Source organism: Ursus maritimus, unplaced genomic scaffold, assembly GCF_017311325.1.
Source record: "Ursus maritimus isolate PB19 unplaced genomic scaffold, ASM1731132v1 scaffold_7, whole genome shotgun sequence".
NCBI classification, from domain to species: Eukaryota; Metazoa; Chordata; class Mammalia; order Carnivora; family Ursidae; genus Ursus; species Ursus maritimus.
Window position 1 is genome coordinate 67,051,600 of NW_024426885.1, and position 26,327 is coordinate 67,077,926.

At 53.2% G+C, this 26,327-nt stretch overlaps 1 protein-coding gene across 1 annotated transcript in view; it reads right to left on the reverse strand.

Moving 5' to 3' along the window:
• PGBD5 (piggyBac transposable element derived 5) overlaps nucleotides 1-26,327 on the reverse strand; it is a 96,692-nt gene that overhangs the window by 27,116 nt on the left and 43,249 nt on the right. The window contains exon 2 of the mRNA XM_040624121.1: nucleotides 4,803-5,230. Within this exon, the coding sequence (XP_040480055.1) occupies nucleotides 4,803-5,230 (428 nt within the window). The remainder of the gene's footprint in view (nucleotides 1-4,802; nucleotides 5,231-26,327) is intronic.

Sequence of the window (26,327 nt, forward strand, 5' to 3'; positions counted from 1 at the left end):
TTTTTAAACTTATTTCACCTATTTCCATTTCTTTATAACATGGTTATAAGATGTTTTCAGTGGCAAGACTATAAAGTAAAAAGAAATGGCCTAACAAAACCAGGCACCACAGGGTGGTCAAAGTTTTGTTTCTTCAAGCTAAAGCTTTTCTGGGGAGACTTTTGGGTAAATTTAGGAATCTGCTACACTTCTTCCCTCAGTCTTATTTCAAGCTCAATTAGAATTGGCATGTGTGTCTGAATTTCACTGAAATGAAGACCATGGGAAATGATAGGATTCCAAGACCTCTACCCCATACCCTAGATCGGGGGCCAGCAAACTATGGTAGAGTCTAGCTCACCGCCTGCTGTAAATAAAGTTTTATTGGGATCTGACGTATTGTCAATGGCTATTCCTGGACTACAGCAGCAAATTGGACAAGACACAGCAGAGACCATCTGGCCATTGACAGAAAAACTACCAACCCCTGCTCTCCCCCAGTGCTTTTGGAACTTTAATGAACAAACTAGTCACCCAGGGTCTCCCTAAAGGGGGAATTCTGATCTAGTCGGTTTGGGGCAGGGCCCGAGCTTCTGCATTCCCGACAAGCTCCCAGGTGATATCAGAACGCACTCTGACAAGGGCAGACTGGAGGACAATACTTACCAACTGAGACTCGGACAGTACCCTCCCACCCTTCCATTAAGGCTCCCCTGAATTCCTTCCAACAACAGACCTGCTGTGTTCAGTCTGGCCCCAGACTGTTCTGTTGCTGGAAGCATGCAGACGTAAAACCTGGCCTCCCTGTCTTGTGCTCACGAAGGGGAGGGCTGGAGAAGCTCCCCAGCCACAGTGCCTTCCCAGGCCCTCACGCCTTGCCGACTCCATGGGCTCATAAAACATTCAAAGCCCCATCTGGAACCACTGTAGCAAAATGGACAAGTCCCATACACTGTGAGGACACAGAATAGGGGGGGAGGGGCAGGGGAGATGGCAGAAAGAAGTCCTTTGGCTGCCTGCCTGTTCCCTACTCAACTACCCCAGCTCAAGAAGCAGGTCCTACTCATCCCTCCGCGAGGCCACAGTACCTAAAACTGCCCTCACTCCCACCTCTGGTCCGTGTGCATTTACACAAAATCAGCCGCGCATTTATGTCTCATCATATCCCTCAGCAAACACGCTGCATGAAAGATGCACGTGCCAGAAACCACTGCCTCCTCCTCCGGGCTGCCGGCCGGCCTGCAGCTCTGCCACCCAGCTATTGAGTCCCCTGCTCTGTGGGACAAGCTCATTCTGGGGAGTAGAGTGGTTACGGCAGACGAAAGACAAAGCATCCATTTACCTACTTGCATAATTGCTCCCCGAAAATGTTCTTCTAACGAATGTGTCCCCAGTTTTGAGGAAATGCAGCATCTCCCCTGCATCTGTGTATAAACATGCGTGTGGGCACGCGTGCACATGCACACAAACGCACGCACACACACACAACACATGGCCACGTGGGCTCCTGTTAGACCCTGAGAAGCATCGGATTTCTGAAGGCTCCATGAAAGGTCTAAACTCATCCCAGAGGGTCACATTTGCTGGAACAGAAAGGCTGCAGAGATGACAGGACAGAGGCCGTGTGTGGTTTGCGAGGTGAGTGTGCCTTCAAGGGTGGAGTGTGTGTGAGGGAGCGGGATGCGGAGCAATGTCCGGGAGCAGATCGACCCACACGTCTGATGGAGAACCGGGCCAACGGCCCTCGCCAGGCAGCGTGCAGACCCTCCACCGGGGCCCCGAGGCTCTAGGGCGGCAGAAGGCTACTCTCAACCAAACGCACTGCTCGGTCCCCTTCTACCTGAGCAAACGTTCCAGAGCCTAAACAGGCACTTTTCAGGGGAGAAAAAGTGGAAAACCAGGAAACCTTTAGAATTTCCAATCAAGGATCAGAACAGGAACCTTTTCTACGAGGCAGGGGCGTCTCTGAGAAGAGAGTGAGCGCAGGAACCAAGCCCAGTGTGGCCAATGCCAGGGGCTGAAGGAAAGCGCCCCATCCCTGGGGTAGCTCATGGGAGGCTACGGTCCTGTTCCACACAGAGAGGCTAGTGCTTTCAGGTGCACATGGGGTCAAGCTGCTTACCTCCAACGGAAGGGGTACAAGGACTTGTAGGAACCCCCGGCTAACAGGAAGGCCCAATCACGTTCAAACTCCATCACACACCGCAGCTCATGAGTGCATCTCATTGACCCCGCTCCTGCCTGTTCATCCAGGGCTGGCTCAGCGGGCCCACAGTCAGGGGGCAGACGGAAAAGGAGAATTCCACCTGATTATCAGCCCACTAGAAAACTGGTCCAAGGGATCTTTGCCTTTCCTGCTGCCTCGTGTTACTGTCTGTGGGGCGGAGTGTCCCGGGTATTCTATTTGCCCCCAAGATGCACTTTCCATCCTTCCCACCCTGTACTGCAGCCCGGAGGCCAACCTCTTATAAGCCACACCATCCAGGCCCCTGGCCCAGCGCTGGGTTTGTTTGGCCAAGTTGGAGGCAGGAGCAAGACCTAGGCCCCTGCCTGCCGGCGCCGTCACTTCTGTGTTCCTCTCTCCCCACTGGCCCACAGCTGATCTCGGAGTCCCACTGTTGCTACCAGCCTGGTCATGTCCCCGCACCCTGACCACATGGTGTCCATAGTCCCCACATCTAATCCTCTTCAACTGCCTGTCTAGAACTGACCAACAGAGCGCACTGAATACAAAATGGTAGCAAAAAGAAAACATAACTTCACAAATACAAAGGTAAAAATAAAAATCAAATACAAAGTCTATTAAAAAAAAAAAGAAGAAAAGTCTTTAGGAAAAAAAAAACCTAACATGACCAGGGACCACTTCTCCGAACTGAGACTTATCTTAGGACCTTTTCTCAGCCTTGTCAATTGGATGGAAAGAAAAGATGCAAGGGCAAGAATAAAGCAAGTGTGTCTCCAGGCTCTTGGTGGCTGTGGCCTCCTCGCGGTGCATCTGAGCCATCCAAGGGAGAGGGCAGAGCTGCCCATGGGAGCTGCAGTCCAGCTACTGCTGGCTTGGGAACGTGCTGGGCCCCCTGAGGGCTCCCATGTCTGGGGTGGGAAGGGACGGGCCCTTTTTTTTGCTAGCGGGCACTGCCGTGTGCCCACAAGCTACTCCAGGCTCCAGAGACACACACACACGCGTGGTGATCGCCCTGGGTAGGGGTCTCAGGTATCTGACACTGCAGTTTCCAAAGGCAGACAGCACGAGACCAGCTCACAGTAGCACACCACAAACAGGAGTATAACCCTGGATAAGCCTGGCCTAGTCTAGGGGCTAGAAGGGTCCCCAGCAACCTCATCTTTATGCTGTTAAGTATCAATCATCCAAGCAGCTGGTTGGTTGCTTCTTGAGAGATACTCAGCCAGAGCGAGCCCACAGCCTCTTCTAGTAGCTGTTCAAAAGTCTGGCCCCAAGGATGGTCAGAATATTGTCTTTTCCCATTGCATCCAGCACGCATGTCTCTGGTCTGGTTCATTTTCAACCAAGCGAAATAAAAAATAACGTGCCCAGCCCTGTATCTGGTCCTGCGGGGCCCGGGTAAGGCAGGACTTGTGTCCCCGAAAGATCCCACCTCCTGTTTGGAAGGTAAGAGGCACCACTGGGGATAAGAAAGAATGGCACTCAGCTGCCGTATAAATACTGCGGGAATTCAGGAAACCAGCATGGGAAGGTGGGCCTCGCACTGGGTCCTGGAGACTGGGTAAATCTGCTAAGGCAGAGAGAAGAGGGAAAAGCTTCCGGGAGTCAGAAAGAGCAGCGCCAACACCTGGAAATCATAACGAGCCCAGCATATTCACAGAACAGCAGGGGGAGTGCTTCCAGAGACTGTTAAAAGCTCCCACAGACCTGAAATAGGGCGACATCTTCCCCCACAAAAACCCTGTGATTTTCAGCTGTGCAGGGAAAAAGGCAAGATAGTCGGGGAAAGAGAGAAGATCAAAAAGAATTTGAGGTTTATGAAGAAGGCCCTTAAAGGAAAAGCACGAGGAAAAGTAGGTGGACCAATGGCTCTTTAAACGCACAAATAAAAATGATGTCGATTTTTATTTCCGCACTGAAGGGGTCAAATGGAATTGGGCTCCCGTGGGCCAAAAACTTCCCAAAGTTTTGGTTAGAGGCATCCCAGAAATAAGCCACCTCCTCGGTCTGCTAGACCACGACAGCAGTTTTGAGCACGTTTCTGAACCTGGTATCTCCCCGCAGCCAAGGGTAGTGGCCTCACGTCAACACCAGAAGGCAGGGGCTCAGGAGCTGAGAGCAAACAGAGCCTTCTAGAACCAGGGAGGGAAGCTGGGGAGGGGGGCCATAACAGCTAGGTGGGGGGCTCTATCAAACGCTGGCCCAAGGGCTCCGCCTGTGCCACGTGGACCCCAGCACCTGAGACTCCTGGTTACCTGAAGAGGGCGGGACATCCTGGCCTTCCCTTAGCCACCTACAAGGCTTCAGCCCCTTTCACTGCTAACAGGGGGTACGTACTCAGAGAACACAGGACAGTTACAATTAGAGGTTCTTCTCAATAGAAGAAAATTAACATTAGCCTGGAAACACGGAATCTGGAAAGCCAGCATCGTTAAGGGGAGGGAGGAGGATGCGGGGGAGGAGGAGGGAAACCGGGTCAGAGCAAATCCCTGCTTTCTGACCTCTCTGTGCCTCGGAGCTGCGAGTCTGGGGTTTGGGGGGAGAGCAAGGGCGCCCTGCGGCTAAAAGCGGGCTGGGGGGCTACCCTCCAGGAGGCCCAGGGGCAGTGGGGACCGGGCCACCCGCCCGCAGGCCTCACCTGGGTTTGGGAAGGCCTGAAGGCAGAGTCGAAGCCGTTCTGCAGGGAGTCGAGGAAGGGCTGGACCTTGTAGAGGCCGTGCGTGGTCTGGCTGGAGCGGAAGGCCACCACGTGGAAGTACTTGAGGATCTTCTCGAAGCGGGCCTGGCTCATGACGAGGGCGAGACTCCTGTTGCTGTAGAAGCCGCCGCTCCAGATGCTGAGGACCGACTCGCAGTGGGAGATGCTGGTGGAGATCATGTAGCCCAGGAACGCCTTCATCTCCGTCAGCGTCACCTCGGCCCAGGCGCCGTCGCTGCCGAAGCGCTCCTGGAACTTCTTGGCGTACATGTTCGTCTGCACCACCATGTTCTTGAGCACGTTGTCCGGGACAAAGAGCTGGAAGAAGTCCATGGCGCTAGCGCCGGGGGGCATCTTTCGCGTTGGACCTGAAACAGAGGCGGCCGGAGCGGGGGTTGGCGGCGGCAGGCACTGCACGCGGCCGGGCGGGCGCCGGGGCTCCGCGAGGTGCCCTTCCCCGGCCGCGCCCCCCTGCGAGCCCGGGTCCCGGGTCCTCCCCGCACCGCGCCCCCAGCGTTCTCGCCCAGCCCGCACGAACGCCGCCCCGCAGGAAAAGGGACGCGCGCGGCGGAAGGCCACCCACGCAAGACGCACCGAACCAGCCCCGAGGCCTGACCGTGACTTTCAAGCTTCACCTTTCTTGTAAAGGAAGGTGACTTCTCTAAGAATACTTTCACCCCTCGGGGCCCGAAATGCCCACCCAGGGGAGACTGCAATCTTTCTGTCCTGGAACTCCCCACGTGGCAACTTGAAATTTATTGCTGAATCACTCTGAAGGGGCATAAAAACCTCACAATTCTTGAGAATGCAGGGACAGCCACTTGAAATACACACACACACACACACCCTTAAGAGATATGGCTTTCAATTCCATATAGTGACTTAAGCCAGGCTAACAGTATGTAGAGATTTGTAAGAAAAAAAATTTTTTTAATGATTTATTATATTATGTTAGTCACCATACAGTACATCCCCGGTTTCCGATGTAAAGCTCGATGATTCATTAAGGCTTTGCAATTTCAAATAAAAGCTATGCACATTCTTCAAAATTTTAAACCCCCCCTTTCTCTACTACTGATTTAGGCAGTCTCTGAAAAACAGGTTCACAGCAAAGTAAGACAATGACAAGACAGCCCACGTCTTAAATCAGATAGATTCAGGAGCCGAAACCCTGAATTTACTTGTAGCTAACTGCACAGTCTTAGAGAAGTATCTTCGTCTGCCCCACGTGGAAGATGGAACACCTGCTTTGCAAGGCTGCTGGGGAAATTTGGAAACCTTCACTGAGACATTATCAACAGAAATCCTGTGACTTGGGCTGAGGGCTTTCGATGCTCTGCCCTCATTTTACAGAAGAAAAAACTGAGGCCAGAGAGCCAAGTGGCCACCATAGTCACGGTCACAAACAATTTCCTGGTGCCACTGGCACCTAACTGCTCTTGGCCACGAGCTGCCGTGACACCGAGGCCCAGAGTCAGAGGGGCCCCGGGTAGCAAGGACAGCCTGCAGCCCCACACCCACTCTTAGTGGAAATCACTGTATTTCAGCGAAGACTTACAGACTCTGGTGGGTGAAGCCATAAATTATTCAGGGGTAGCTCTCCAAGAGGAGGAAAACCAGCATTTTAATTGCTCCATCATGCTGAGTAAGCAGAATGAAATTTTCTCTTCCAAAAGTTATCTTTCAAGTAATTTTGCCTCCCAGGCTATTGCAAAACGAATTCTCACAGCAAACTCTGCCCTGGCCAACTGCTCCAGGAAGCAAGTGGGAAGTAGCCGGCTCCCTCTCTTCTGTTTAGTTTGGACTTACAAACATCCTTCGCAGCCTCCTTCAGCTGCGTGATGCTGCATGTCTGAGAAGTGCTGGCACAGGCCAGTCACTGGGAAGGAAGGAGAGAGGAGGAGACGGAGGGGAGAGGGGGAGAAAATGCCATTCAGAAGATTCAATCCATATCACCAACTTTCTAATATGACCATTTCATGATACGGCCCTGGGGGTGGGCAGCACCCCCAGCCAAGATAAGCCTCTCTTACATTTGATTCATTTATAGGAGCTTTTGCAGATATTACCCCATGTGATCCTCCCGACATCCTCGTGAAGCATCATCCCCTTCTGCAGGTGAGGAACGAGATGCGCAGAAGTCTAGGGACACAGCCCCAGGTCACTCACTTCTAAGCGCCTTACAGTTAGGGTGACCTTCGTCCCAGCTGGCCCAGAGCCAGTCCAAGAGCACCAGCTGCCTGCTGTAATTATTCAACAGCGTCCCTTCTGCTCTCACCAGTGGGCAAGGAGGAATGTGGCTGTTCTTTGCACACACAACTTAAGCCAGGTGCGTGGTTTCAAACCCCACCAGCTCCCTCCCCCTCTGCCTTGCACACATTTCACAGTGGGTGATGTAGGTCTACAATGCACAGCCAGAGGAACTCTGAAGGGAAAGGGGTACCTGCATTGCAAAAAATGCGAAGGCGGCATGGGACCGGGGGTGGGGATGGGGGCAGGGTGGTAGGGAGGACCCGGAGGAGGAAGAGCAGGTGTGCGTGCCCTTGGCGTCTGGGCTGGGGGTACAGGGCTCTGGAAGTTGATGGTGTCGATGATGCATTGCCAGGTCATAAACTCCTGTAATCGTCTCCCTCCTCTCCCCCTCTTCACTCCCCTCCCCACCCCACCACGTCACCTCTCAAAGCCCCATCACCATCGCCCGTCTGGATCCCTCAGCCTACAGGGGATCACCTGTCCCCTCACCCCCAGGATGCCCCAGCAGGCCCGCAGACCCAGAGTAGCATTAAGAATGGCTCAGTAAGGGGCGCCTGGGTGGCTCAGTTGGTTGAGCGTCAGGCTCTTGGTTTCAGCTCAGGTCATGATCTCAGGGTGGTGGGATGGAGCCCTCCATCGGGCTCTGTGCTCAATAGGGAGTCTGCTGGAGATTCTCTTTCTCCCTCTGCCTCCCCAGTCTCTCTCTCTCAAATAAATAAATAAATAAATAAAAACAACAACAACAAAAGAATGGTTCACTTATGCTCAGATCCCCCAAAGAGATTCCCCCATCACCCCAAGCTAGGAACTGACACCTCTTTTCAGGAGTGACTACAAAAGATGTCCTGTTTAGAAAGGGGACTGTAACACAAGGGCAGGTGAACAGTGAACACTCGAGTGTCGTATGATCCTGGGAACAGAAAGCAATAAGACCCGATACTTTCTCCCTGGGAGTTCTCAGTGTAATGACAGCAGCAGACAGCAGAGAGTGACCCAGTGACCACCCCCCCCCCAAAAAGGGACCTGAATCCAGATCCTGGGGAGGTGAGGTCTGAGAGGCCCCCTGGAAGAGCCGCATAAGGTGGCTTTAAAGACTGGTGGCTGCAAAGTCCTCAGCCCCCCGTGGAGTGGGGGCAGGGAGATTACGGAGTATCTCAGGCAGTGAACATCTCCTGCAAAGGCTGTGTGACCACAGCAAACGTCCCGCATTTAGCGGACCGCACAAAAGAGAAGCCTGGCTGCAGACACGGAGGGGCACAGGACCAGGACCCCCACCCCCTCACAGGAGTGTGCAGGGCTGTAAGTGCCACAGATCACGCTCATGCTTTAGGAGGAACCGCCTGGACTGTTCCCGAAGCCACTGAGCTCAGGCAGGGACCTAACTGAGGGGTGACCACAGCAGCTTTCTCCTCCGGCTCCCTCAATCCCTGGGGCCAGAGCCTCCACCAGCCAGCGGCCTCATCGATGCATCGTTTCCATTTGTACCAGGACATGAGCTAGGCTGGTATCTTAAACCACACATGTCCAGACTGAAACTCCAGATCCCTCACTGTCCTCTCCCTTTTGGCTCCTCTCCACCAACCCCCTCCAGTTACTTCAGCCAAAAACCTGAACCACCATGGATTCCTCTCCTCCCCGCACCCCCACATCCGGCCCGCCAGCACGTCCCACCACCTCCACCTCTACAGTGCGTCATCAGCCACCCACTGCACCGCTCTGGCCCAGGCGGCCACTACCTCTGGCCTAGAAGACAAAAACGGCCTCCCCCAAATGATTCATAGCAACGAGAAAAAATTTTTTTAAAGAATATAAACCAGATCACAACACTCCCTGCTTAATTAAAACCCTCCTGTGACTTCCCACTGCGCTTAAGGCAAAGCACATTCCTTATCAAGGGCTCAGGGCCCTGCGTGCCAGGCCACTCTCCAAGGCCAGGCAAGCAGGTGTGCAGACAGAGCTGGGGGCAGGCCCGGGCCCCGGCAAGCCCCTTCCTCCCCAGGGCCTGCATCCATGCAGACCCATCTGTGGGATGCAAGCCGTCCTGGGGCTCCAGCTTCCCCCAGTGATGAAGCCCACCCAACCACAAGCAGACACCACTGCTGGTTCGTCACTCTCCATCCCAAGTAGGCTTCCTTCCTTGCATTTATCAGAGTCTTGGACAGTTTCATTAGGGACTTAAATACTTGTTCGGGTCTGCCTCCGCTATCCCACCCTCTGACCCAGCTGAAGTGTGATGGCCAAGGTAAAGGCTGTCATGTTGCTCCTAGCCCAGCTCACGGCATGTTGGACACACGCACTGTTAAGGTGAATAGAGAGTGGGTGAGTGGCAAGGGCAGATGCCACAGCCCATTCAGAAGGGCATCTTTGCTGAGCCCCATAGGAAGGATCTGGTTTCTGGGACAGCAGTCCATGTTAATGCCTGGTTAAAAAAAAAAAAAAAAAAGACAGCTAGAAACATCTGTGTGTAAGAGTAAGCTGATAGGGCTGGGGTGGGTGAGGCCGGAAGGAGTACAATACAGTGCAGCACGGTTCACCTCTGCTAGCTGGGCAGGGAGCCCGGGCAGGTGCGGCAGGGGAAGGCAGGGGACCTGCCCACGCCCCTCTGAGAACACACGTGAGGTCTAGGGAGCCAAGAAGGGGCAGCACGGTAAGTCCTGGGGAGGGAGCCCACCTGGGAATTTGGAACACTTGATCAGTGGGCAGGACGTGGGAGGGAGAGCATCACAGAGACTTCCAGGTCCCCAGCTCAGGTGGGCTGGCTCTGGGTCTTGTTTTGTTCAATTTCCTCCCTCCCTGAACTGGTGGAAACCACTTCAGGACTTTTTCTGGACCTCCCTCTCTGTCCACAGCTGCTGGTTATGAGATCTTGGGCAGACCACACAACCTCTTTGCACCTTGGTTTCCTTGCCCATCAAATGGCAGTAAGAAGCATCGCGGAGTGAGTGAAAGCCACAGGACCTCAAACACAGGCCACGGCCCGTCCTGGCCGGTCCGCCATGAGTCCCGCTGGGTGTGAGTAGGGTCCCGAGGGAGCGGCCCCCAACTGCCCTCCCTGTGCCCACTTCATGACCAAAGCCGCCCAGGGCCCTGATCCCCACCTTCATGCTCTCTGGGAAAAAAAGTGTGTCTTTCTAGAGTCCAACCCTCTAGACACAAAAGCATTCACTTTGAGAGGAGAATGGCATCTTGCATAAAATGGCATCTTAGGCCATCAGTTATCTGCAGTTTTGTGACATAGATAAGGATTGCTTAATATTCTGAATTCGGGATTTAAAATAATGAAATAATTATCTCCAGGCAAAATCAAGCAAATATAAAAATATAAAAGAACATCCCGCATTATCACAAAAATATTCCTCTCAGCTGAGACATACAAAAAAAAATGAGACGTTACATTCTATAAAAGGGTAACACGGAACATAGTCAAGCCATTGTCCTCAGTGCCAGCCGCAGCTGGGCTCTATCTTCCGCTAAATGAATCCTCATTTCTCTCCATTTCTTTCCTTCCCCACCCCACGGCTGACGGACGTGCAGGGTGAGCGGTCTGTCTGACGAACTGCGGAGGCCCTCCCTGGTCTCCGCTGCACAATCCAGCCACACGGCCACCTCAGAACTCCAAGGTTCCTTTCCTCGCTTAACCTCGTGCCCCACAGCTAGGGGACCAGTAACAAGTTCGATTCACAGCCAAATCAAGGAGTCTGCACACAGGGGTGGGAGCCTAGGGCCTGGGTCCTGGCCGTGCTCCTGACCTCCCTAGAGCTCAGCCCCTCATCTGCGTGGCCCGATGGGGCAGCCCACACCTGTCTCACTGGGCAGCTGTGAGCAGCCCAGCGCCCCATGCCCCTTCCTATTTCGGTCTGACCTGCAATGCTTACCAACCAACCAATGTAGGCTCAGATTACGGTCAGTCCTCTACACGGTGCCTTCCCATGGAAGACATATGAAGCTCTGAACCACTCTCGGGAGCCCTTAGAAAATGCGAGAAACTCGGCCAGAGAACCCCAAGGGCAGCACCAGGTGTGTGCCTGGTTGCAGGGCCTCCCTGTCGGGGACACAGAAGAGTACACTCTGTGAGTGCCCCTGTGTGGTCTTCCTCAAGGAACACAGCACAGTCGCTGGCGAGCTGGCAACCCAAAGAAACAATTCTGGAATCAGACCCCCCGAGTTGATGCTGTTCACAGGAAACATGGGCCCTAGAATGGTGGTATGCGGCTCTTCCAGAAGACGGCTATTTTGTTGGCTAATGCAGACAGCAAATCTACAACCTTGACTAGATGTCACGTGAAAAAGAGCTACTTTACAGAGAAGGGGTGACAGACACCTAAGCCTGACACGTGAAAACCTCCCAAGACAGCTCAGCTTCAAAACCATTCCCACACAAGGCACCTATACACGTACCAGAAATAGTCTATAACTTACATGAAACATACAATTCCATTCACGTGCGACAGCCAACTCAAGTACCTGCCACCTGTCGCTGACCACTCTAAAGCGTCTGGGGGGGTGCTCTGCTGGGCAGAGGTGACCCTGAGCACCCCCACATGCCATGAGCTAACGGGGAGCAGCTGAAACAGAAAGGGTGAGCTCTCACCGCCACACTCCTGGGCCCAAGGACCCTCCAGTGTCCTTTCTGTCTGGAGCAGTGGTACTCGACGTTCCAGACCAGGACTTTGTTAGTGAACAGAGATCAGCTCCCACGTGCTTAGACAGAACAAGGAACTTTCACCCCTCCCACCAGATCAGTTTCCATTTAAGTAGCAATCACAGACATAGCTACAGAGCGACAGCTCAGATGTCGAGTGAATGAATGCGGGCAGGTACAGAGCTTCATTGTGACTCTGACCCCCTTAGTGGCAGGAGCCTAAAGGCCAGGTGACAAGGCTATCCCATGAGCATTCATGAGTTTGTGAGTCTTCCCACAGCTAAGTGTGCCATAGTCTTCTTCAGTACTTGTGGCCTGAGAGAATGGCTGGTCTAGGCTCCGGCCTCATGCCCGGGACCACACTCATCCCCTGTGCCCTGGACCAGGCTCAGCCCCTCCACCTAAGACCACACTCACCCCTGTGCCCTGGACCAGCCCCTCCACCTAGGACCAGGCTTATCCACTGGGACGCTTCCCCCCTCAAATCACAGATTTCACTTTTCCTTAGAGCTAACAAAAACACAGTTGAGAGAGGTATCTATTAAAGATGAGAGGTGGAGTCACCTGCTGCTGGGGGTGAGGGTGGGGAGGGGCCGGAGCTTGTTCTGTTCCTGGTTTGTTCACTGTCTAATTGAACCACTGTGAAATTTAAGTTTCTCTGGGTTTTAGTTTTTCATTGATAACCTGCCTCATCTCCCTCCCAAGACTGATGAAACAGTAAAGACAATGACGAGAGTATTCTGAGGAATGTAAAGAATTATATGCAGGTCTCCTATCACCATGTTGAAATAGTTGCTGTCCAACAAAGTCAAGGACCTGGACTGGGCTCCCACTCCATAACTCATGAGGTGAGGGACCGGGGGCAAATTAATCTCCTAATCTTCATGTGTACGGGATGCCACAACAGAATGGCACAGGCTGGGAAGCTTGAACAACAGAAATTTATTACCCACAGTCCTGGAGATGAAGTCCAAGATCAAGGTGTTGACAGACTTGGTGTCTGGTGAAGGCCACTCTCTGGTTCACAAAGAGCTGTCTTCTTGCTGTGTTTCTACACAGAGGAGGGTCCAGGGAGATTCTGTCTTCTCTAAGACACTAATCCCATCAGGAGACCCCTACCCTCATAATGTAAGCACCTGCCGAAGGCCCAGCTCCTAATACTACCACCTTGGGGATTAGGTTGGAGCACATTAACTCTAGGGGGGACACAAACATTCACTCTCTAGGACTCGCTGAGCCACAGCATCCATGTTGCTAAAGCAAAGCTAACAATACCACAACATTCACAGTCCGGGTGCGGATGAAGTGGGAGGTGCCTCACACAGCGCCTGCTTCCAGGCGGGTGCCCAGTAACGGGGGTGAATCACATGCACACCAGCATCCGCCGGTCCAGTACCCCAGGCTCCTGTCCTACCTCCCAGAGCCGACTTAGCAGATGGCTATTACAGAACAGCAGCCTTAGCAACCACGGTTTATGTTGCATTTAGACACTCTGTCTCTTTCTCACAGGAGGCTGGATTTTTAAAGCCTCTGCTCAGACACAGGAAGGGCAGCAGGAACGTGCTTCCCACTTGGGAAGAAGATGATTGGGAAGGGATGCAGTGCTGAGGGGCTATTGGGCCACTGTCTGGGGCGAACCCACCCAAAGGTCCCATTTCGTGCACAGTGGCCAGTGGGGAGGGGCCACACAGATAATTTGCTCATTTCCCCCATGACTTCATAGCTTTTTCTCGCTTCCTTCTTGCTGCGCCAAGCACGCCCACTGCAGCTCTTCATCCCTAACTAAACCAGGTTCATGTGCAGTTTCTATCTGGGGTGCTCCTTCTTCCTCAGGCTCCTCCCCCAGACCTACCTCCTCCTGAGCATTGGGCCTTAGCTGAGCCCACTGACTGAGCCCAACCCCAACTTGCTGCCAGCTCTGGCCAGTTCCACGTGGCATGGTGCTTGTTCCCCAGGACCACCCTACTCCGTCCTCCAAGAAAGGCAATGGAGAAAGGGACCATGTCCCAGGCACGCAGGGAGAGTGTGAACAATGAAAAGGATGGGCCGTCAACCTAGGCTTTAAGAGGTGCATTCCAAATATGCACCTGACCGAATAGAAAACTCTGGTGTGCCTGATGGAGGGTCGTCTTTGCATCAAGCACCACAACCAGCAATTAGCTGACCGCATTTAATTCTCACAGCAGCCAACCGAAGAGGTGCTGGGACACCCGCTTTGCAGCTGTGGAAGCACGTGCTCATGAAAACCTGCTCAAGGTCGCACGAGCTGGTGAATGGAGGAGCTGCCATTCTCCTTCCCCCGCCAGGTGCATCCCACGCATGCAGGCATAAAGACTCCCCGGATGGCTGAGTCTTTCTAGCTTTGTGGTTGCTTCAGATTTTCCACGCGTGTGATGAAGGTCTGACCATCAGAACGGCTGTGAAGGAAGGCAGAGGGGAAGCATCAGAAGGAGGAGAGAGGCTTAAGGAGAGAAGACAAAAGTTGAAAACTGACTATTTAAATATATATGGACTTGGGAGTGTTTTCTTGACTGAAATAAATTCTTAGAAAGAATTCGGAGCTGAAGCACAATGGCGCTCCCTGAAAACGAGTCGGGATGGGGACCACGGGGGCCCACCAATAGGTCTGGCTGCTGGAGTGCAAATGGGAAATCCTGGATGATTCTGGAGGAAGTCAGTAGGGGCTTTTACCATTTATGGCGAATCCCTAGGAAGAGGTTACCAGAAGGGGTGCATGTGATTTTGTCTGTTGAGTTCCCTACTGTATCTTTACCACCTAGAACAGTGTCTGGCCCATTGAGGTGCTCGCAGAGGTATCTTGCTGAGTGGGTGAAAAGGGAAATGTATTCAAAGGCTAATGACTCTTCAGATTTCAGGGTCACTGACAGCATCCTGCAGCTCACGGAGGTGAGAGCACTGAGGGGCTCAGAGGAAAACCATGAGGGAGAGACAAAGAGACTGACAGGATCAGGTCCATGACGCCTGCACAGGGTCTGGGTCTAGGGACCCCTGCTGGCAGCCCAAGGCACCAGCAGGACCACACGGTGTGCACGTGCGCATGCATGGGGGGGGGCACACGCATGCGCGCATGCGTGTGAGGGAGGGGTGCATGCGTATGCCTGAAGAAGGGACAGGGGTGTGGGTGGGACCCGCGCACCTACACTTCACATTCTTCGAGACCCTGGATTTAGACCTCTGTGTTTATCTACACGAGATTAAACACAGAGTTACAGAGATGCACAGGCAGGGTTGGGCATATAAAATGTGCCATTTTTGTAATCCAGTCTTAGCACTGAAAAAATACTAGCAGCCCAAGGAAGCAGACAGAAGGCAATTGGCACTGGCCCGTCGTGACCTCCACAACGCCTGGGCCCCAGGCCAGAGAGAATGACAGGGTCTGTGGAGAAGCCAGAAGGCTCTATGAGGCCCCAGGAGGAAAGGACTTGGCCCTTTCCAACCTGAAAGAGAATGTACAGGTCACACCGCCACCTGAACCCAGCTGGTGGCATCAGAAGGGCAAGCCTGGACTTCTGCTCCGGGGCCAAAGGCACCCTGCCGGAGAAAGGGCTCCTGTGTAGCGATGGCCAGTGTCTGTGCTGACGTGACGGTGGTTAGCTCAGCGATGCACAGGAGATCAAAGACGACTGCATGGAATTGGGCCTACGGGAGTGCGAGTAGGGACAGCTCCTCCTCCGCCGCCGGCCCCTGCAGTCCAGGGCGGCTGGGCTCCTGGGCTCTCCTCCCCACGCAGACAGCTGGTTCTGCCGGGTCGTGCGTGGAGGCAGGGGGATGGTACCGGACTCCCTCCCCAGAAAAACCTATTAGGACTTGGGTGGTGGCACCTCCCCTCGTGGTTGGCATCACCAGCACAGCCACTCCCGCCTTTCACGGCCCAGCCCTGGTCTGTGGACCCCACACCGTGCTCCTTCCCTCTGTTCATCAGGCCGCCTGTATTTGCTACGTGTCTGTGTGTGTGCTGGGGGCACCGGAAGAAGGGCACTGCAGGATCACCAAGGTCAGCAGGGAGAGCAAAGGGCGTGGCTTCCAGGGGAGTTCCCATTCCCCCTTCTACTGCCCTGAGCCACCCATGGCACCCTGTGCAGGGACAGATGGTACCAGGCCCTGAAGGCAAGCTGGAGGGGCTTTATCCCTGCACGCTAATTATATCCCTCTAATTCCCTGCACAGCCACCCACACCCTGGGAGAGGGAATGCGGAATGAGAGGAGGAGAAGTTAAGACAAAGGGGAGCTGGGATGGAGAAACAGATACCAGGGTGACAGGAAGAAAGAAGCGCATCCCGGTAATGACTGTCCCCAAGTGAGTGAGCAAGAAGCAGCCCAGGCGTTGATGTCATCGTAAAATGAAGGTAGGGCCGATGCCAGATAGGGCAAAGGACGAGGACAGAGCTGGCCAGTTAGCAAGAGAGTCTGCATTCACGCTACAACTCACGGAGTTAAGCCGGTGGGGGGAGCACTGGAGGCTGACCCCGTCCCACCAGTTACCCTGCAGCCTCCAGGACAGGTGGTACCTGCAGCCTCACCTTCCCAGGAGGAAATAAATCAGATGGGAGAGGGTCAATGCTATGGTGACTGAGTGGAGGCAATTCTGGCCTCCAGGCTCCTACCATCCCCTCCTTCCAGGAGCCTTTCCTTTCTCAGGGTCACACGTCCCAAGTCCAGCTCCACACGGGTTGCTGAGGTGGGGATTTCATTTATTTGTCAGTAAATACAGAAAAACGTTTATTTTATTTAGCATACACGTATACATCACTTATGTTTTATGTGTGTGCTGCTTTATAAATGATAACTTGGTTCACTTATTCCTTGATGACAGCTCTGAGAGATCTGTACCATCACTGACCCCCACTAATCCAAAGAGGAAACTGAGTCACCGACAGGTTAAGGGACTTGCCTGAAGTCACACAACTAGCAAGGGGCAGAACCAGAATCCACGCCCGATGGCCCAGCCTGAGTCCACGCCCTTGACCACCACGCTGTGGCCCATTTTCCTGGAAGATTCTCCCAGTTCCAATGCCCCCTACAACACGACCCAACACACATAGCTAACAGCAGTGGAGGCCTCTACAGAAATGAGGTAGAGGAAGCCAAGAGCCTCCCCCCAAACTGCCCATCTGCGATCTGACCCCATGTATTAGCGGGAATGCAAGCCCCACAGACACAGGGGTTCATTTTACTTCTTTTCCAGAATAGGTACTCCATAAATGCGGGCTGGCAGAATAACACTTGCTGGTGTATCACGGGGACCTCCTTTCCCTGTCTGGGTATGGATGGGACCAGGCGCTCAGAGACACTGTCCAGAGTCACAGCCCAGCTCAGATCAGCAAGACCGTCGGCTGTCTCAACAGCACACGCTCTGAGGCTCGCCGGTGTGTCTTCTGAACTGCGGCTGATACTTGGTAACACAAAAGCCATTCTATCTAATTGCCCTATCTCGTGGCAATGTTATTTTTCCTAAACTTCAAAGAATGCAGCTTCAGCATGAGGGTCTTACAAAAATGCAAGCATCAACAGAGAAAAACCCCTGGATGAGACCCAACTCCAGGCCGAGAGCGGCAGCTTTCATTCGGGCCAATCAGGATGTCACTGAATCAGTCCTGGGGGCCTGCTTCTGGCCACTGGAAAGAACCGACTGGGACTCGAATTCTAAATAATTCAGGGGTGTTTAAGAAACACCTGCTCTTTGAGGATGACAGAGGTGACTGCCACCTAGCCCCGGGCCACTGCATCAAAGAACTTGAGAGCAGAAACCCAGCGTGCGTTGTGCTGTACCCAACAGATTTGTTCGAGCTGGACAAAAGGCAGATTATTCCTTCAGGAAGGAAGCCTCTGAGGTACATTCTTTAATTCCACGAGGTACTGAAGTTTGAGGTGTCCAGTGTGGGGAAAGGACTCTAACCTTAATTCAGAGGGGATGATGCGCCTATAGGGATTTATGTACATTGACACCACATTTCTAAGGGAAGTTTTGCAGATGTGAAAACAGGCACAGAGCTTGGGCCATTCGTTCAAGGTCTGAGCTTGGGTCCGAATCCAAGCTGCTTCCTTCCCCCATGTGGCTGCCTTGCTCTGGACGCACACCACCCAGTGCAGTTCCCCACGTGCCGATCACAGCTCCACACCGGCTGCCGAAGCACGGAGGATGAGGAGGGTGACAGGGTGGGGCAGGGAGGAGAGGTAAACGCTTCCTACTGGGAGGCAACCCTACCCCGCCAAGGCACAGGCACACGGACAGCAAGGAGGAGAACTGCCCACGAAACACAGGCAACTGCATTTCCAAGGTCGTAAGTCAGGAAAGAACAAGCTGAAGGCATTTATGATGGAACGAGCAGGGTCCTCAGCGGCTCAGCGCTCGCCTTCTGACAAATCAGATTACCCACATTAGATCACACTGTGACCGCGGTTAGACAGCAGTTTTGTAGCGCTTGGGTTTCTCCACATTCCCTTCCTGGGCAAGGCGACCCCACACCAGAAAGGTCAATTGCAAAGCACATACACGCCTGTTCCTAATCTTCATGCATAAAGACAAAAAAACTAGAGTGACTAATCAGAAGTGAAAGCTGTAAGGAGACACGGAACACTACACCGTACCTGGCAAATGGCGTAACATCTTCCCCGCCATCAGCCCACAAATGTGCTCTTAGTTGATAAAGAGGTTGCTCCTGGAGAGTAACCCATGGAAACGCTAATACCACCAAATTCTCCTCTCAACTGCAACCCCTCAGATCAGGGTGGATGCGGGAAGGCGGGCATGCTTCCATATAAACCCTAATTTCACATCTTCCCTAAAGAGGGATGCTCTCTGCAACGGACTGTTAGCGAAGTGGTGATGGAGACAAAGTTACCATCCCACCTCCCTCCGCTCGTACCACATTTGCTGGATGGGAGCCGATCAGCACACGTGATATGCGGGTCCCTTCCACAGAGCCTCATTGTGGCCAAACGGGGTGTCAACTGAGGTGGGGGCAAGGAGGTTTCAGGGCCCTGGAGGTGGCTTTGGTCCTCCTGCCACCTCCTGCTGGCCCACGCTTTCTCCAGGGTGCACCCCTGCCCAAGTGCTCCCTATGACCCAAACTGTGCAGCACTGCCAGGATCTTGACTGAGAACTGAAGTACCAGTGGGTCTGCCTTCACGTAGGACCCTTCCCAAGGGAGTTTTCATTTTAATAAAAGCATCAATGAATATCAAAGGCTTCAATTTCCTAAATCACTCCAGTGGTAGAGAGCAGGGTGGCTACCGAATGACAGTGACTGGGGTGAAGACTGGTAGATTTCGGTCTCGTCCAGATGCCTTTGGAAATATCACCCGTGGTGCTTCCCCACCCCCAGCTCCTGCACACACCCATGCACCTCTCCAAGAATGAGTAAAACCCAGGACCATGCACACCTCTTCAGAACAGGTGTCAATCCCTGATTCAGAGATGCCAAATAGGTATTGGCTCTGGTGTCGACTTGAATAGTCAGTAGCCACCTGTATACATGTTAAGGAGGACTGTGAAGTCTGTGGCCAGGGAAAGGATGGTGCTGGGGCTGATGAGCTGGGGCTGTGGGTGGCGGTGACCAGGGTGCAAGGGGCCACGTATCTGCCATGCTTAGTGGGGAAGGGCAAAACAAGATGACACCCTCTCCCCCAAACATTTGAGCATACTTCAAAGACCAGCCCCCAGTATTATTTAGAGCTCACAGAAACATACTGCTTATGCAAGTATAAAAAAGCATAACATTTTATTTATGTATTTATGTATCTGAGAGAGAGCGCATGCACACGCGTGCACACGTGCACAAGCAGGAGGGAGGGGCAGGAGGACAGGGAGAGAATCCTCAAGCAGACTTCCTACGGAGCGTGGAGTCCGACATGGGGCACAATTCCAGGACCCTGAGATCATGACCTGAGCCGAAATCAAGAGTCATCCAGGGCACTTCAAAGGCATAAAATTTCTAAGAAGAAATGTGCCTTTACAAAGCATTCACAAGCTTTGATGTTATTCTAAGGACATATTCAGAGACGTACGTGTGTTTTATAAAGGAAAAACAGTCCAGATAAACTAAATGTCCCCAAACAGGGAACATTCATGATATGCCATTCTCTAGACATTAAAAAAGGAATGTTCTTGAGGAATATTTAAGGGCATAAGAAAACTGTCATGAGACCATCTTTAAAAAGATTAGAAAGCAGTACAAATGGTATAGTCCAAACTCAAAAAAGTGTCTGTAAACTCTAAATGACTGAAAAGATTTCAGTCAAAGGTTCCCATGATCATCTTGGAGTATTAAGATTATAAGTAATTTCCATTTTTTTCTTTACGTTTTCCTGAATATGATTTCTGGAAACAAATGATGTAATTCAACATTATGGCCTTTAGACGTAGAGAAAGAACAGTGGGTGAGATCGTAAAGACGGGTACCCGAGGTCCTGTCCTTCTAACCACCCTTTCGACATCAAGGGAGGTTTCATTTGCAAAACTAGAAAGAAGGCCTCTTTCCAGAACCCTTCCTAGCAGTGATATCCTGTGTGCTGTGGCCTCGTTGGCTCAAGCATCACTCTCCAATCCTTACACAGGAGGCCACAAAAGTCCATGAGAAGAAGGAGGGATCTCCAGTCCCAGGTCACTCTTCCAGAGCCTGCAGCCCCAGTCCCATGCTCCCTGTTCAAGCCCCCGTGCTGAGGGGCCTGCAGTGAATTCTCTCCAGACAATTCCAAAGGCTTCCAGCCCCTTTTTCTTCTTTGGGATTTCCTCCTCCCCCTACGTACAATTTTAAGAAGGCCTAAGAGCAAACAGGCAAAAACACCCCAAACTTATGGTGACTGAAAGCAGTACAGACTTGGGGATGAATTTTTAATGAGGCTACAAAAAATAAAAGAATCCCCAAAATGTTAATATGGCAGTCAAATACATGTTTGTGCTTTCCACTGGTTATAAATACTCCTCTTTGTGACCAGGGGTATTGTTTGTCAAGACTCTGGAAGGAAATGCAGCTGTTAGCAGCTGCTGGCAAAAGGCAAGGAGAGGCCTGCCTGGAGGGCTGTGGGTGCTAATGAGCCAGCGGAAGGGAGGAGGGGGCAGCTGAATGCCAAAGAGGCAGAGACGCTCCTCCCACACTCTGTGCCAACTGTGAGTTGGTCCTAAACGCAGAGAGCAGGTGGGCAGGCTGAGATCTCCTCCCCGGATGCTTGAGATGTACCAAGGAAGATAACTCCCCCTCTTCTTAGTCCCTCACATGTGAGATAAATAGATGGCCAGGCCAGACTTCGAGTTTTCAAAGACACAAGCTCATCTGAGCTTTCTCTCTCTCTCTCAATAGAAGGAAGAACCTCACAATGACAGAAAAACATCCAGGAGGACGTGGGCAGATAGCAGGAAGGAGCGTCTCTCTTCCCTCCCCAAACATGTACCCGTGTTGGGAGCTGCTGTGGACACTTTCATATCACGTGTTTTGTTTGTTTGAATCCTGCCATCCTCCCATGACAGCTGGTCGTTGAGAGTGCGGATTCCAGCACCAAGAGCCTGGTTGTGAATCTGCTGCTTGTGAGCTGTGTGACCTTGAGCCTTGGGCTCCCTGCCTGGGAGCGCGGCTGGGAGGGCTGAGCGAGCTAGGGCACATCGGAGCGCACTCGGGGACGACGGGTATCCCTACTGCTTCCGCTCTTACTATTTCGTTGTTATGCACAGCCTTCTGGATTGACGTGGAATCAACGGAGCAGAGCGTGCGCAGAGCGCCACGAGCCGTCCAACCTGAGACGTGCAGATTCCTTCCTTTCTATACAGTCACCGTTCCAGAGGAACTTCAGAGAGGAGCAGCTTTGGGTCATTTTATTAGCACACTTCACTAAGGAGAGAATTCCAACTGCCCAGGAGGCGCTCCCTGTCTCCCACCAAACCTGGAGCGTGTCCAAAGTGTCCCCCTGGACTCTGCTTGCCTTACCTACTCAATCCACACTCTGGGGTTCTTCCAGAGAGGTCCAAAATGACTACAGAACACAGAGGGATCAGAAACCATGGACAAGTGGGCCAGCAGAGGCTCTGCCCCTGGTTTCCCCTGGGTGGCCCCTGCCCCCTGTGGAGCTGCCCCTGGGGCTGGCATGGTCCTCATTTAATCTGTTCACATGACCACGACTCAGATGTTGCATGCCAGCCCCGAGGATCCCTGTGAACACACACCGCAGGGCCAGGACCTGATACCGTGCCTGCAGCCGTGCTGCCCAGGTGGGGGCCAGAGGCGTGTGCGGACACCAGCGGGGCGGGGGAGGGGGGATGGAGACAGAAAGGCACCAGCCGGACTTCACCATGAATGAGCAGCCCAACGCAGGGCAAATGGCTTTCTCCCTGGTGGGCAGAATGAAGGGGGTTGGACTAAGGCCATCTAAGGTTCTTTCTTGCTCTTTAAAATACACAACAGTCCCCAGTCAAGAAACCAGCCCTAAGTTCACTGACTGCCACTGCCCTAAGAAGGGGCTAAAGCTCTCCTGCTCACAGGACGGTCAGATGAGGACTATGATGGCATCTGTGCAGTTCTTGTGAGCACCCTGCCTGGCGCACAGGAAGTGCCCAGTAACAGCAGCTGCAAGGACCAGCAGGTAGGAGGGAGAAGAGCCCTTAGCCGAAGGAAATCTCATTCCTTCGAAGTGAGGCGAAGAGCTGCCCTGCCTTTGGTGTGAAAGGGAAACCCCTTCATGACTCCAAGTGCAACCACCCCACAATGGGACAGAACCCTAAATGCACAGGGGCAAGGGGCTGGGTTTGATCCCCTTGCAGCAAATGCCTTGAGGCAACGGTGGGAATGGTGCTTTATCTGCAAAGGTACAGAGGGACAGAAGTCCCACAGATGACTCAGTCTTGATCCCGATGCTGGGCGCCGCTGGGGCTGCAGAATCAGAGAGGAGGGCGGAGACTGCAACAGGCACAAAGAAGAAACGGCATTCCAGTGGCATGCTGATGCCGCTCACACCAGGCATGTGATAAGAAGCCCAGCGGGGATGACAATGACGCCAACAACACAATGAACAGGACCTGGTTCCTGGACATGCAAGGGCCCCTCCGAGACAGCTCTGCCCAGGAACGCATCACTGGACCACAGAGCCCAGCTGGGCACGAAGCTGAGCCACGGCAAAGTCTCTAGAATGCTCTGCTCGAGGGAGCATGGGGGAGGCAGTCGGGCAGATCTGACCCATCCCACAGGTGCCCTGGACAAGGTCCACAACCCCAGGAAGCCTTGGTTGCCCCATCTGTAAATCAAAGAGCAACCCTGAGGATGAAATGAAACGCTGCACATGAAGCAGCGCGCAGCGCCCGTTCCCATTGTCGAGGCCGCCTGCCAGACGCCCACGCTCGCCATGTGCCGCCCAAAACAAACGCACTGATCAGACTTACAGCCTCTTCCTAAAGCCCGGCGAGGCCACGTCAGGGTGCACCTCTGGCTTGATTCTGAGTCTGAGGAGGGCGGAAGCTACACTGATAGAGACGAATAATAAAAAATGTAGCATCTTCATTCAGATCACTGTCTGGCTACTTCCCAAGTCCAAGTTCAAGGAGCACAGTCGGCTTAGCAAGACAGCACAGCACAGGTTAACAAACACCAAATGCACTTTTACTTTTGGAATTAAGACGGAGAGAATTATTTGGGGGACATGTTGTTCATGCACCTCCCACTTTTTTTTTTTTATTTGCGGGGAGGGGAGAGGGAGAGAGTGGAGGTGAGGGGCGGAGGGAGAAGGACAGAGAGAATCTGAAACAGACTCCCTGCTGAGTGCGGAGCCTGACGGGGCTCGATCTCACAACCCTGAGATCATGACCTGAGTCGAAATCACGAATTGGATGCTTAACCAACTGAACCACCCAGGGGCTCTGCGCCTCCCACTTCTGATTATGACTTCAATCCACCACATGGGACATGGCATTGCCTTCTGCTCCCGCCTTCCATTGCCTCTCTGTAGAGATAGGATCTAACACAGCACTAAGGAAACACATCAACTCCTTTACAGGGATTATAATAAAAGATGGCTCTTTCATTAATAAGATTTGCTGTCAAGTTGATGCTGAGTGCAAAGGAGGTGAAGTGTCCCTTCACTGCCCACCCTCCATGGTCACACCTGCCATTCCTTTTCTCTCTGCAGTCACAAAACTCCCAGCCACCTCGAGCCAAATGGCCAGTTCATACGTGCTCGCCTACATGCCCGCATGCATTCTCTAGAGTCCAGGAAGAGATAGCCCTGGGGATTATCACTAGATTATCGGTATCTCCCGACTATGAGTGGTTCCCCACATGAAGGAGCTGTCTCTCTCTTTGCCTCCATTTGAACCACCCACCTGCTCCCTGCCTGCTCTGTATAAACCTTGCAGAGACAAATGTCCCCATAAAAGCTCTTCCTGAGCTGCCACACGCCCGGACGCATCCCCTGCAGCCCGACAGATCTCGGCCTGACCCAGAACTCCGTGTAAACGAGGAGCCCTCTCACAGACCCGCATTCCCTTGGCCTTCTCTGTAACTCTGTGAGTCAGGCTGACTTTAGCCTCCTTTATGGATAAGGAGACTGCTGAGAATCGACCCAAGACAGCTGTTGTCCAGGTTCCTCGGTGACATAGCTAAGATGGGAGGGACCCGGCTGCCAAGCCACCTGGGGGTCCTTTTTCTGGTCCATAAAGCCACCAAAGGAGGAGCAGGACCCTGAAGGGCCCCACGTGCCTCACCACCTACCACAGTCCCCACTCCATGACGTCCACCTCTCGCCGCAGCTCCAGCCGCCCTCTGGACTGACCACCTACAGGTCCACCTCTGGGGAGCGCCTCACAGGCGACACACTCAACACTCGCTGCTCCTGCTCTCCCTGCAGGTGGCTAGCACCCCATCCCAGCCACCCCCCCCCCGCGCCCTCCAATCAACCCGCCCGCCCCTCCAGCCCGCATCACCGGAATCCCACTCCCCAGTCCCAGATCGACGGCTCCTGCCACACTTCCCGGTATCTCCCCGGGCAGGCTCCTGAGTGCCATCAATCAGTCTCTCCTGCTCCACCCTCACCGCTGCCAGAGTTCATTTGTTACGACGTGACCCTCATCATGCCACAGCCCTCCTGGAAATGCCCCTCAGCCCCACACGGCCTACAGAAGAAAGGTTGCTTTCCCTGGAAAGCTCTGCAGGTCTGCTCTGGTCCTTCCTGCCGTCCTCCTACCTTCCCCCTCTGTACCTGTTATTCCAGGAGCCCTCCACACTAGCTGCTCCTGTTCGCCGACCTGCCGTGGCTTCAGGCCTCCTGCTCTTGCACGGCTAGCTTGCCGTCTTCCACGTATTCCTACTGTCCCTCCGTCCTTCAGCCCAGCCAGCCCCTCAGGACCACAGGTCAGTTCCTGCTCCATCTGCATTCCGCTCCTCTCCTGGGATCAAAAGAGCTAGCAGACGAGGTCAAAGGCACAAACCTCCAGTTACAAAATAAGGAGTCCTGGGGATGTAATGGACAGCATGGTGCCTACAGTTAGTAACACTGTATTACATACTACAAAGCTGCTAAGACAGGAGACATTAACAGTTCTCATGACAAGAAAAAAAATTGTAACTCTGTAGGGTGGATGTCAACTACACTTAAGCTGATCATTTCACAATATATGCAAATATCAAATCATTATCTTGTCCACCTGAAACTAATGTTAATGCCAATGACACCTTCATTTTTTAAAAAGCTAGCCGTTCCTTAGCATCTCCTAATAGTAGCTGGTGCTAAGCACTGATACACTTCAGCTCATTTAGTCTTCATCCTGCCCTTTAAGAACTTACTGTCCCCATTTTATAGATGCAAGAAATGCAAGAAAAAGCAGGAGACTCGGTGACTTGTTGAAATGGCTAGATCTGAACCCAGGAAGTCTGGCTCCCGCACACTTGACTGCAATTCCCAATTTCCTGTCCATCTGCTGCCGGTGCTGGCCGGTCCTCCAGGGCCTGGGGCACGTGCTACTGCTGATGCAGACCCAGGAGCCTCTCTCCCAGGGCAGACAGGAGCCCAGTGCCAGACAGGTGTGTGTACTTGATGCCTCCCAAGACAATTAAACCAAAGGGCCCTCCCTTGTAATTCAGGCACAGAAAACAAAGCCCAATGTGGGCGCTTGTGCTGGGTGCAGGAAACGAGCAGTACTTTCAAGCCATTATCCTGTACTTCATTATACAGAGAAATTAACCCCCATGCAAGTTCCTAATTCAGACCAAACCAGTGTCGTGGGCAGAGGCCAGGAGCTGCGCCTCCCTGAGCTGGGCCCTCAGGGCACACGTAGGCCAGGCCTGCACCCCGCAGCACCCCTCCAGGCCAGAGCTCCACCCAGCCCCCAACGCCACCCCTCCCTCTTCCCCTTGTTGCCAAGACTCTGCATCAGCCCTCTGTTTGTGCAAAGGGCTTAGCTGTTAGGAAGCAGAGAGAGTTGACATGGAACAAAGGTCAGAGCACTGAAGTGGCTCAAGAAAGCGATGGGCTGAATCGAGCCAGGACTAGAAGAAAGAAAAGAAAGAAAGAGCACCAGGCCCCAGAGACACAGATGGCTCTGTGCAGAGCTGCAGGTGGGCGGCTCAGGGGCG